This window comes from Orbicella franksi, chromosome 7 (assembly GCF_964199315.1).
Source record: "Orbicella franksi chromosome 7, jaOrbFran1.1, whole genome shotgun sequence".
In the NCBI taxonomy this organism is placed as follows: domain Eukaryota; kingdom Metazoa; phylum Cnidaria; class Anthozoa; order Scleractinia; family Merulinidae; genus Orbicella; species Orbicella franksi.
In genome coordinates this window covers 24,096,614-24,109,548 of record NC_138151.1, presented here as the reverse complement: position 1 = coordinate 24,109,548, position 12,935 = coordinate 24,096,614, and the positions used below count along the sequence as shown (strand labels likewise).

At 37.6% G+C, this 12,935-nt stretch overlaps 2 protein-coding genes across 2 annotated transcripts in view; both read right to left on the bottom strand.

Annotated features, from left to right (window-relative positions):
• Positions 1–12,935, bottom strand: part of LOC145492291 (uncharacterized) — a 175,111-nt gene that overhangs the window by 110,586 nt on the left and 51,590 nt on the right. The gene's annotated exons all lie outside the window — the stretch shown is intronic.
• LOC145492501 (uncharacterized) lies at positions 1,026–2,157 on the bottom strand. The gene is made up of 2 exons (XM_081471959.1): positions 1,944–2,157; positions 1,026–1,279 (listed from the first exon to the last, which is right to left on the bottom strand). Exons 1-2 carry the CDS (start codon positions 2,155–2,157, stop codon positions 1,026–1,028), a joined length of 468 nt encoding a protein of 155 aa, XP_081328085.1.

Here is a 12,935-nt window from a genome sequence, read left to right as displayed (position 1 = left end):
AGTATTAAATTTGAATACGGAAAAACAGGCCGGATTCCTCTAGAATATTCCAGGTGTATTTCGAGTCAGCCGTAATCGAATACGTCAGAACATTGCGGCATACGCGGCGTGAGCCGATCCGTATTCGAGCGAATTCGGGCCCGAATATTTGGCTTTTCGCGCAGTGCCCGTAGAAAGTGTTTTTATGGTATTTAAAGTTATAGCCTATAGAAAAATATGGCGATGTTTTAATGCAATAATTCGGTTGCAACACATTGTAAAATTTTGCGTGTCTGTTTGATCTCGTTTCGGGCTCAAAACTAGCTTCGATTTATTTTATTTTTCGCTCTGTCATACCGCGTAGACCTGAACTAGATATAAAATCCACTGAAAGATTCTCAAGTAGCTGTTCTGCGAAGCGCGAAGCAATCGAATATTCGGAAAATTCAGCAAAACCGAAAGTAGATTTTGAGCCCAATCGGGGCGAAACCGTTTTTGGCATATTTCTACCAAAGAAAGCTGTATTAGCAGAAACTAACTATGGTCCGTTTCTTTTCTTACTAGGACCTATCTATGGGCAAAATACAAGCGAAATCAATTTTTCGACTTGTGCCATTGATAGGCGATTTAGGTCGATTCTTATAGGTATTCACTCTTAAGACCCAAGTGATGAAATAAACGAATACAAATGTGCTTCTCAAACAAGCTTACCTATCCCTTGTTGCAGTCCTTAAAAGGGGGAAAAATAAATTGATTGACTTTATAATCAAGTCAGGAGGAGAAAGGATGGAGAAATGGATAAGACATTTCGTTACCCCCTCCTTTGAAATAATAGAAAAAGCTCAACGTTCTGATCACAGAAGTCACTGAAAATGGCATTATGGGCCACGTTGTAATTGAGTGTCAGTGTTGCAAAGAATGCCGATGAATTATTGAAAAGGCGTAAAATCTTAAAAGCGAGAACTAAAAACCACAAAACTTCCCATACCTGGTATTAACACTTAGTGTCTCAGTTGTCTGGTTCAGTTATTTAACTGTTTTGGCAGCTACATGCTATTTACATCCAAAACCATAGCAGCTTGAAGTGGGAGGTGTAGCGGAAACAAGACAAGTGTTAACAAGACAAGTTTTCTCACAGTCATTGTTAAAAGGTATTGAGAATATTTAGAATATTGCTTACCCTGCTTGTGAAGCCATAAGATGTAGACAACAAGAGCAACGATCATGACAACAAAAATACCGATCACAACTCCCAATACGGTGCAGCTGCAAGCACAATCCCCGCACACTTGAACCGTTACTATAATATGACAAAAAAACCGTCATCAGATCTTTTTCCAAGCAAACGTATTTCGCATGCTTGTGTTAAGCATGGCAAATATGTCTCACTGTTTGTCTGTCTGTCTGTCTGTGTGTCTGTTTGTCTGTCTGTCTGTCTCTCTATCTATCTGGCTGTCTGACTGTCTGTTTGTCTGGCTGTCTGCGTGACTGGCTGGCTGAATGGCTGGCTGCCCGAACCTGCCTCTCCATCATACTGTCCTTTTTGCCATTAATCCTTCTTTCTGTTTGTCTGTAGGTGATTGTTTTAAGCGAGACTTACACGTTATATATCAAGGTATAGCACAGTATTAAGTTCCCTTTGGTGCGAACTTGGCAAATACAAAATCATGTGCACTTAAATGTATTAATTTCCTGGTGCTCGATACTTTTTGTAAGGTCACTAGATATCTTCACAGTACAAAATAGATGAAGCTCTTGTAGTATGAGAGTGCCATCATTATCTGATCTAAATTTTGAAGACTTTTATATATATTCGATTTGCTGGCCGAATTGTCAAATAAAGTTAACAATAAAATACAAGCATCGCCACGTGCCTACTTAATTATTAGCTAAGGCATCTGAAAAACAGATCGCATTACTTTAACAAATTCACAGGACAAAATGTGAATGATATGGTAACATACTGTCAGATGAGCTGGTAGGTGTTGTAGCAATGGTGGATATTATCCCAGTGTCTCGTGTGCCTGTCATGGCACTGACATTAAAACCTCCAAAACCTCCACTGTTAGTAGCATCGCGAGGTATAAAGAGTACCTCGCTTTCTCTTACAGTTGAACTGAACTTCAGGGCCAGGTCAACAATAACACTTCCACACCTTGAAAGAAAAAGGGAAGGCATAAGTACAAACTTATCTGGTGACCAAACTGAACGGGAAATTATTTCAACTTCATAAATTTTCAGATGGTCGCACTCACACAAAATGAAGCATTCAAACTAATGGAGTGGACTTAATTTTTATTTGACCTTAAACAGTGGATAAACGGATAAGTATGTAAACCGTTCGATTTTTGTGGTTACTGGCCTTAGCCACTCACCACTGTGTCACGGGTATGTAAGACAGTCGGTGACTTTTTGGACGCTTTCGGAGAAATCTCATGAAGCGAGGCCGAAAGTATCTCGACATTTTTTTGAGTTCTTAATGAAAATAACTGCTTCTACAGTAACGTTCATTAATGTTTACGTTTAATTGAATATGACATTAGAAGTAAAAAAAAATGCGAGTTTACTAGTAGAAACAACGCTACGGAGCGCTACGAATGATTACGATCTACAGCCGCTGACCTCACGTACTCATAACGTAGGACATTTTAGACTCGTTTTCCCACGCTCTTTGAGACGTGCCGAAAAAAACGCCCGAAGTTCTTACGCCCAAAATGTAAGTCTAAAAGAAATCAATCTGAAACTTATTGAATACCTGATACTTTTAGTTGCACATTTTCATAGCCCAGTTCACCGAGTAAGGATCTCGTCTATCTGAAATGAGCATTTTAAATGAACTATTGTTAATATTTATTTTATACGTTTTTAAAAGGGCTAATTCAATGAACATGGCCAATATTAATTACCAAAGACAAATAATTAAATAACACTTTCCGCTAAAAACTGCTAAAAAGGCTGCCAAGACAGATAATTTAATCTGTAATATAACTTGCCGTAACAAAGCACAGCATCGAAAACGTCGTTCCTTCGTTTCTTTAATTAACAGTGTCATGTTTACTACACAGTATTTCAACTATTCTTAAATTTGATTAAGAACTGTCCCTCGTTCAATCTGTCCATCAATTTGTCCGACTGATAATGTTAATTTGTGTGTCAATTTCTCGTTCTGCCTACCAGCCGGTGCCTAGGCTGTCTGCCAATTCACAGGCCCACTCACTATGTATCAACGGTCTTGAACCTTGCTATTTCCTATAAGGTTGACAGCATAATAAGGTTTGGACCTACAAGTGTCTTACATAAACAAGTTAGCTACCGTTTTGCTGAGTTTCTCCCACAGTTGATTGTATTCCCCATCAGCGCACTCTTCACTCGTGATAACCAGGGTCACGTTAATTACATCACTTGTTATTACTAATAAAACAACAGTCAGCGAGAGAAACTGTACCTTTCGTATTCAACCAAATACATGCAAACAATTTTAGACCCTCAGGTGAATCCAAGCACAGGACCGTAGCTAGTAACAGGAAAACAGAGGCACTTGCCTCAGTCATTTTTTCGTTTCTGCTCTTGTTGTTGTTGTTGCTGTTGTTGTCGTTTCTTGAAGGGAGAGAGTGAAACACTGCAAAGAGGTCTGGTCGCATCGAAAGGCTAATTTCTTACTCTAGCTTAATTACCATTCAGTTATCAAATCATATATGTACTAATATTAACAGCTAACAAGCAATTTGTGTCTTTTCTATAACTATAATTGGAAATTTAGATCTTAATTTGCTGAAGCAATTCTTTGATTTGATAACATATTTAAAAGAGATATTGAATATTTTCAGCTCCCAAACATTGCAATGAATGCAATAGCTTGGTGGTAAATTAAACCACGCTACACATTTTAAGCGTGCCACCAATTTAAAAATAGATGTTTCTTGTGCGTCATTGTGAGACCAAGAAGGTCCATGTCAATTATTGTAAGAAGCAAACATTCACGGCGCTAGCTAAGGGCATGTAACAAAAACAAAACGCCAAAGGAAGCAAGAGGAGAGGACAGGATAACACAAAACAAAAATTACATGTAACAATGTTTTCTTGAAAGCTAATGATCATTTCAAATGGGAAGCAACTTGTATGTAAGTGACTGTTTTCTTAATAACTTACAAAGAAACGTATTTCTTTTATCACTGGCCAGGTTATTTGTCACTTTGCAGGTGAACGCGTAGACACTTTTGTCACTGGCTTGAAAATGTAGCACGCTCTTCTGACACACACTTTGCTGTGGATCACATGGAGTCCATGTATAAGTCGGCTGGGGATTTCCTTCTGCTTGACAGTCAAGTGGTGTGCTGCAATTTCATGTTCACTTTCAAGTTTAACAATCTTGGCAGGATCTATAAGATAAATAAAAGAGGCTAAGAAAATGAAAACTGACAAACCTAGCTCTAACTATGGTATCAGCGGCCTTACAGCTTTTCCAGCAGTTAGCTTAAGCAGGCCAGTTTTAAACGACCATAGCCCATATTTGGCATGCAAATATATAAACAATAGCCTCCGTTTGGCGCAAAAATATGCTTCGATATTTATCTGCGGATACTATTGGGGCGGGGAAGCGAACAGTCTTCTAAGAGCGAAGCTCGAGAAAAACTGTGAGCTTCCAGAAACAGTTAATGTCCAAGGGAGGCTCCCAAGTAAAGAACTTCTAAAAAAGCCTATAAAATGTCAGTTTCAGTACATGTCAAGTGTATATGTCAGTAGCGACGGTTTGAAAGTAACGACGGTCGAAAGGTAGGGACTGGAAATTACTCTTCTTTTTATTAAACAAGAAGAAAATGGCTTGTATCCAGAGAACCCAAGTATTCACAATTCTGAAAATCGTTGAAATATTTTCGATGATTTATGTTATTTTGTGATAATTTTGCTTTTTTCCTCCCCTCTGATTAAAGGCTGCTTGTGGTCCAGTGTCAAAACTACAATGTATTGAGAGTCCTTAGAAACAGAATTTGCAGATTTATTGCGGCGGATTGTTATATGGTGTTTTAATTTAGTTCAGGGACATCTTACACGTACATGTAGAGTTTCTAAGGTAGGTTTTTCGAAAAAAAAACCCAAGCATTTTTCCGAACATATAAAGAGAATTTAGACGCTTCTAGGTGATCCAATTAAATGTACTTGCAAAGTTATTTGACTGATTAGCTTAGAGTATTGCAGTTCAAGTGTAACACTAGTGCAACACAATAGCAAAGTTCCCATGAGGTCTTTTGAAGATAGCCAAAAACTTAAGCCAGATGCTCTGAGTAATTCCGATTAATTAACATTGCCAAAAATCACACAAGGATTTTCCAACATTATTAGAAGTTCTCACAATATTTTCCTAAATTTCCAACAATGGGTCCTGCCCACGGCCTTGTAAGTATATAACTTATGTAAAGCCAAAGTATGCCAATACGGTTATCTTTCAAGCGTATCACACAATTATTCTGATGCAATTTGGAATAACTAAGCACTTGTAAATTTTTCAAACACCACAAATTGTACTCACCCTTCACGCTCGTGCAATTTTGTCAGGGTTTGTAAAAAAATTAATTGTGCTTATTCACTCCAAATAATTGAACAAGAACAAAATTATTATAGTATGTGTGTGACAAATGTTTCAGGTTGACATGTAGCCCATGTAAATCACCAGTTAGTAAATACATACTAAATATACATAGTTGTAGTCCGCCACCTACCGCCTCCTGAAGTCAACACAATACCACGTCACTTTTGAGGGAATGAAACAAATTATTTGATTTGAAATTATGCCCAACACTGGTTGATTGTTTAATATCACATTCAACAAATAATCCTGGGCCTTACCCAATACTGTAATCTGTAGCTGCACTGTCGGCCCACTTCCTACTGCATTTTGTGTCTCATAGCTGTACGTATTAGCCTCTTCACTGAGCTGTACATTTGTGATCTCAAATTTTCCTCCATTACTTACTACTGGCGTATTCTGTCGCCTCATGGTGTATGTTGGTGCAGGATACCCATTTGCACTGCATGTAAGAGTCACTGTAGTGCCCTCCACTACAGTATTGCCTGGCGTTCCAGTTGTGAACTTTGTGACAGTTGGCCGATCTGTTATGTACAGGTAAAAAAAAAAAATACTGTTAAGATGTCATGTTGTGATACAACTGTGTAGTTAATATTACTGTAATGTACATGTATGTATTTTGCATACTGGTACAGTGTATATGGCATTAACAGCAGATCCCTAACTTCTAAACATGTTAGCTTTTCACACACCAAGTGTTATCATAGCTAAAGATAGCTAAGACTAAATTTTGGTGGCCTGTTACTGGTGCAGTGTTAGAAAAATAGTCTTAAGTAGCTTTTCGTCATAAGGATCTTGTTGGCACACCATGCTTGCTTTGAAACATGTTAAAAAGTACATTCGTCAAAATAATCATATAGCTGTGTGGTTTGTGGTTAGTCTCGAGTATTTATTAATTTATCACTTGTAATCAATAAAGGATTTTTCGTAAGAACATCTGAATTCACGGTGTGCCATGAAGTACAATGTACATTATATACAAAACGCTCAGGTAAGTTTTTGGCCACGTTGGTGTGCAGACATCCTTTCCTGACCAATTACACACAGGCTTTTTAGAAGTCTTTTTTACTTCCTGTTCGAAGAATTTCTGGCTTAGTAGTTATTAATTTTAGTCAATTTTGAAACCTATGGATAACTAATCTTCAACAGATATCTGTAGACTGAAACCTCACTTACACTTAACGCATGTGCAGTACATGATGCTTTTATGCAAACGAATATATGAAAGATCATATATTTGAACTGCGGAAAAAGGTATGAAGACATGATTTCTCCACAGTTCAGTTGTATGATCTTTCATATATTCATTTGCATTCTTCAACATCTACGGGTATATTACGAACTCACAATGTGACCAGCGCCCAATTGGCTTGATAGCTCAGTTGGTAGAGCACTGCACCAGTATCGTAGAGGTCATGGATTCGAATCCCGTTCAGGCGTGAATTTTTTTTTTTTTTTTTTTTTTTTTTCAGGCTTTAATCAATCATATCTTCATGACGCTTTTATGCTGCAAATTTTCCTGGAGAGTAGGTCTCCAGCCCACGACAAAAAAGAAACTAAAAGTTTCAATTCCCCAACTTTCGAATTCTGACTAAAAGTGTGAAACCACATACAATGTATCATCCCACAAAAACCATCCCACACTCAGTTGTTTCTCATTATTTATCCCATCTGAATGATGTTCGACCTTTGACCCTAAACCAGTCATCCCGTACAAATGCCACCTTAAAAACACATGTTCATATTTTTATATACATTGAAACTATCCTGAATCCTGTACCTGTACAATGTAGCTAACTTACAGGTACGCGTATAACAAAGAATTATTAATAATAAACTCACTCACATCGTACATAAATTAAACCACTTTATATACCTCGTCAACTCCCAACGCGGTCAATAACTTTTGTCTACTTCCGGGACAATATAGCATTCTTTTTCACGAAAAATCTTAAATTTCTTCCATAATTTTATATTCTATTGTATTATACGGAATTTTACTCTATTGTATTTTTATTACTATATATTTCTGAATTTTTAGCGCCTTTATACATTGTACATGTACCATTTTGCCCATTGAAGACTGCAGTTAAAGACAGTGGGAAGTTTGTGTTTTTTAAATAATTTTAGCCAGAGAACGTTTTTTATATTTTGCCATGTTTGGCTGCAGCCGTTCTATGTTTTCGTACGTAATTACATATGTACATGCATATGTGTTGTAGGTCAAAATGAAATTCAGGTTAAACAAAAATCCTTTGTCTCTTAACCCTAATTATTTAAGGATCATGAATAATCAGAGTTAGGAGAAAAAAGGAAATTGAGAATCAATTTACATGTAGGTTAAGATCATTTTAACCTGAATTTAATTCTGACCTACATTTGAACAACATATACATTCAGCTAAGTATAAAATTAACTTTACTTACATCTCACTGTCACATTTACTGTATAGTCTGCAGTACTAATATCCAAACCAGGAGCAGTAACAGCAGTAAGACAGCTGTATCTTCCTTTATCATTCTTCTTTGCTAATGTTATTGTGAAGTTGGAGTTGTCTGCATCTTCTTGAACCTTTACATTGTCTCTATACCATGTGATCAATGGCTTGGGGTTACCACTGGCAACGCATAAAAGAGTTCTCGTATTTCCTTCATCTATGGTGATGGGTCCTGATTCTTGATGTGTGATCTTTGGTTCAACTACATGAGGGGGGACATCAAATCTCATTAACAGTCTGGGTTAGTTAGAGGGTACATGTTCATGTAGGTACTACATGTATTGTAGGCTTTTTACCACAATCCCAAAAGTGTTCGGGTCAGACTAACACATAATCTGACCGAATTCTAAGGCATCTGAAGTTTTTCAGTTGCACTGTACGTATATAAACATGTAAGGAAGGGTAAAGATATGGAAACTTACCAACTACAATTAGTTCAGCCTGGTCTGTTATCCACTGAGGATTAAAAGTAGTGAATTGAACTCTAAATGTATAGTTTCCACTGTCATTTTCCTGGATATTTAATACCCTGAGTGTATTTCCTGACACTTCAACTCTCGACGTATATGCTGGATCTATGTTAACTGGTCCAGAAGACAGAACAGTTGCAATCCTCTGGTCGATATCAAATGTCCATTCTCTCTCATTAGTGACTTTTCCATCTAAATTGTAAGACCATGATAAGGACACAGTTTCCTCCATCAATTGATACACTGGATTGCCATTGTTAGGTGGACTGGTAAAACTTGGTACACAGTCTACACAAGCAACAACAAAGACAAATGTTAACGAAGATGCTCTACTGTACAAGAACGACATGATCATACGCGTGCATTCACGAATTAAAGGGATAATGATTAAAGTAGTCAATCATTATATCCAAAAGATCTTCCTTGAAACATTTCTCCTAACCTCGCTTACCACCTATATGTAAGACCCTGTGATTAGTGGAATGACTAGCCCTTTTTACCGTGGAGTTACTGCAATGACACTGAAAAGGGCACGTGAAAGTATTTTTTTTTTTTTATGATTTCCAACTGGACTGTACACTGGAGAGAACGAACAACTTTCTCAACTTTTCCCACTTCTCAAAATGTACATTTACACATGGTACAGTACAGCAACAATTTATGTGCATCATTAAATTTTTCTCAGTTTTCTTACTGTATACACACATACACGCACATGTAGACTCAACCAAACATACATGTACCTCACGAACAGTGTACATAAACATCACGGAATCGTCACTTGAGTCTTGTGCAAAACCTGGCACGTGCACTATGCTATCTTACAGACGAACATTCCCGTTATGGAGGGGGACGTTAAGATTTTCGGTTTTGCGGAATTGGCCAATTTTTGGTTCGGTTTTCGGTTTTCGCACTTAAAAAGTGCTCTTTTCCGGTTTAGGTGTCTTGTGCGATTTGCGGGTTTTCTCCAATTTAGTCTTTGGTTTTCGGTTTTTGACAACAATGATGGCGGTTTTTCAGAATTTTTTGCCCAATGCATTCTACGGTTTTTCTGGTTTTGCCAAGGAAGTTACACCCTGCAGTCGTGCTAAAACTGTAATTCCAAGGAACACTTACAGTTAGAGGAATGCATGACAAGCCTAATCTCTTTAGCAGCCGTTATTTGGGTCGTAACGGCTGCCAAGCAAGCTATGAAAAGCTAAAGATAAGATCAAAGCAAAGGACTACAATGGCAATCAAAAAGTAACTTCAGAATGTGATGTTTATTTTAAACAAAAATCACCTGAAATCATTTTATCGTGCAATTTGTTTAAGGTTTCACATCGCTATAGGTCTGTGGAGCCGATTTAACGGATGGTGAATGGTAAATGGGAGGCTTAGCGAAAAGCCGAGACTAGCGTTTTTCTTTGCGAGCCTGAGACATTTTGACCTCTTCAATTGCGAGACTTAAAAGTGTTTTAAATGCGAGCTCGAGACGTTCAGATTCCAAGACGTTCAGACGTCATTTAAGCTTACATAAAAATGGGTACCTCGAGACTTTATAAGTCATGCGTAAAAATAGACACTGCAAGATAGCTTTGGGGAAAAATCGAGCTGACTCCGAGACGCACATAACCGCTAAAGAGACCAGACTGCGAGACTCGTGAAATTCGGCAAAAATTTTGTGAGACCCACGGTTTTTGAAGGACCATTCGCTACCCCTTAGAGTGACTCTTGTCTAGGGCCTTGGACCTTCGCCTTGCCGGCGAAATAAATTTCGTTGCAAAATTATTATTATTATTATTATTATTATTATTATTATTATTGTTATGGTTATCGTTATTATTATTATTATTATTATTATCATCATCTTTGTGTAGGGTCAGAGAAAACTTTGAAGCAGCAATTTTCAGCAAAAGGTTTCTCTCTGGCCTCGGGTTACATTAGTTCAAACTGTACCAGCATCCTCCATATCCTATAACATTTACGCGTCAAAGCAATACCTTTGTCATGAATGTTTCTGTTTCCGTTCTTGAGCCTTCCAAAGCAAGCGTAAGGAAAGGAATTTTGAACACTGCGGTTAGTGTTTGTTGACCTCAGTCTTTTGCCGCTGTATGTTTTTTTTTTTTTTTTTTTTTTTTTTTTTTTTTTTTTTGGCGTAAACATTTGTAGGCTCTAATAATTGGTAGCCACAATCATGACTAATTGTCCTTCTTCGAAGCTAACACTTATCCAACGACATAATTACTATTGTTGGGAAATCAAACAGCCAATGCCAAAAAAAGTGCTATTCTTTCATACTTAGTTTAATTAAGATTAGGAATGAATTAATGAAAAAACGAATTAAAAGCTCGAGTACTCCAAAAAGAGAACGAAAAATACTTTGTGTTTTGAGAACGTAAACGCACAAGCTTGGTCCGGCAGGTATATTTTGCAGGTTGTAGCTTGCAGGTTGCAGGTTGAAATTTAATTATAACCGGAAAACCGCTGGCACTTAAAAGAAACGTACAGGTGGTAGACTTACCGTGACTGTTACATGACGCTGTTTACAATCGCTCGGTAAGGTGGCCTCCACCTAAGTGCCAAACCGGCCACAACGATGGGAGGAGAGTATATTCCTATGATTCTAAGCCTGCAGTGAATTATTGTTTTGAAGAAACATCTAAAATATCATCTGAAATATCTGCTGAATTTGGTTTCTTCCCTTTGAGTACTAAAATGAAAGCACACTGAGCTTGTTATATTCCGTCGGTTAAAATCTTATGTTAACTCATTTCTTTATTTATTTGCGTCATTTGTGGTGGCAATCTTCTGTTGCTGAGGGAAGACCCGAGCCAAATCTGAAATCGATTGAAACATCTGTGGAGCGCCATCCAGATGGCTTTAAAGAGATTCACTGGTCTCAACGTGTTGATCGATAAGTACCTATGGCGGATCGATCGTGTTTCCACCATGTGAAAGACGCGAGCTACTTTATGTAAGAACCCCTGACGAGTATATAGGTTATTAACTATTTTTAGTGCCAGCAGTTTTCCAGTTATAATTAAATTTCAACCTGCAACCTGCAACCTGCAACCTGCAAAACATACCTGCCGATCTTGGTCAATCCTTGCCATGCTCTAATTCACCAGACAAATCACTTTAATTAACTTTCTACTCCTAGCCGAAGGTTTTTACGTACAACTTTGCCATATAGTATGCTCACAGTAAAAAAAAAAAAAAAAATCATATTAATTAAGCATGGCGTGACATACACGTATAATGACAAGAAATGTATATATTCTATGGAACGCCAGAACTGTCTTATGATACCCTTTTTCATTATATATTGGGTGGTTATGTCATTATATTTAGTACTTATGTTACTATATTCGGTGATTAACTCATTATATTCGGTGCTTCCCTCGTTATATTCGGTGCTTTCTTCATTATATTAGGTGTTTTTTCATTGTATTCGGTGCTGTTTTTATTATATTCGGTGCTTTCTTCGTTATATTCAGTTCTAACTTTGTTTGGTGTTTTCTTCATTACTACGGGTGCTCACACTATTATGTTCGGTGCTCTCTTCCTTATATTCGGTGCAAAGGCCATTCCATTCGGTACTTCCTTGTTCGGTGATTACTTCATTATATTCGGTGATTACTTCATTATATTCGGTGCTTACTTCATTTCATTCAGTGCTTTCTTCGATATGATCGTCACCAGTCTTCGTGAGGGGCCGTTCAATTTGGAGGTAGTCTGGGGAAAGCCGGGAAAAACGGGTGTCACGAAAACTCAGACCCCGGAAACCCAGACCTCAGACCCCTCGAAATTAAAAACTCAATTGTTATCACCTGAATTGCTCTATGGCCAGAATGGGGCGAGATGTTTATCTTCTCCGGTTTATGTTGTCGCGTCGATCGAACAGTGAAAAACAAATATTTAACTTCTCAGGTTTATCGCTGTCGCGTCGGTCAAACAGTGAAGAACTAACAAGGTTTAGAACAGCAGCCGACACTGTTTTTCAAAACAGTCCTTTTTTTATGCAATCGTATGCAGCAAAAAAATGTGTTGTTCTCTGAAACACACTCGTTTGATCGCAATCTGCTTTTTGACTTTATGTGCGTTGCGTGACTGTCGGCACGCAACCCGCAGAAATTAACAACATTTAGAAAAAGAAAAAAGAAAAAACGAAAAAAAAGAGTACATAGAGATAGCCAAGTTTGCGTTACAACTTATAACGGGAATAGTGAATATTTCTTACAGGAAACATTAAGTTTCAAACCAAACACTTCTATTTATTTTTTATTTATTTATTTATTTATTTATTTATTTATTTATTTATTTTCATGATACCGCCTGGTTTAGTTAATTATTAAATCTACCTCGTGGCGGGGCCTTCGCGCCAATTTTCAATTTTCGTTCGCTCACATTTCGAGACCAGACA

Excerpts from the sequence above, each read along its gene's own strand:
- LOC145492501 (XM_081471959.1), bottom strand. The coding sequence starts at position 2,157 with ATGCCTTCCCTTTTTCTTTCAAGGTGTGGAAGTGTTATTGTTGACCTG. Across the intron at positions 1,280-1,943 it reads ACCTACCAGCTCATCTGACA|TAACGGTTCAAGTGTGCGGG; the intron begins GTATGTTACCAT and ends GTCATATTATAG.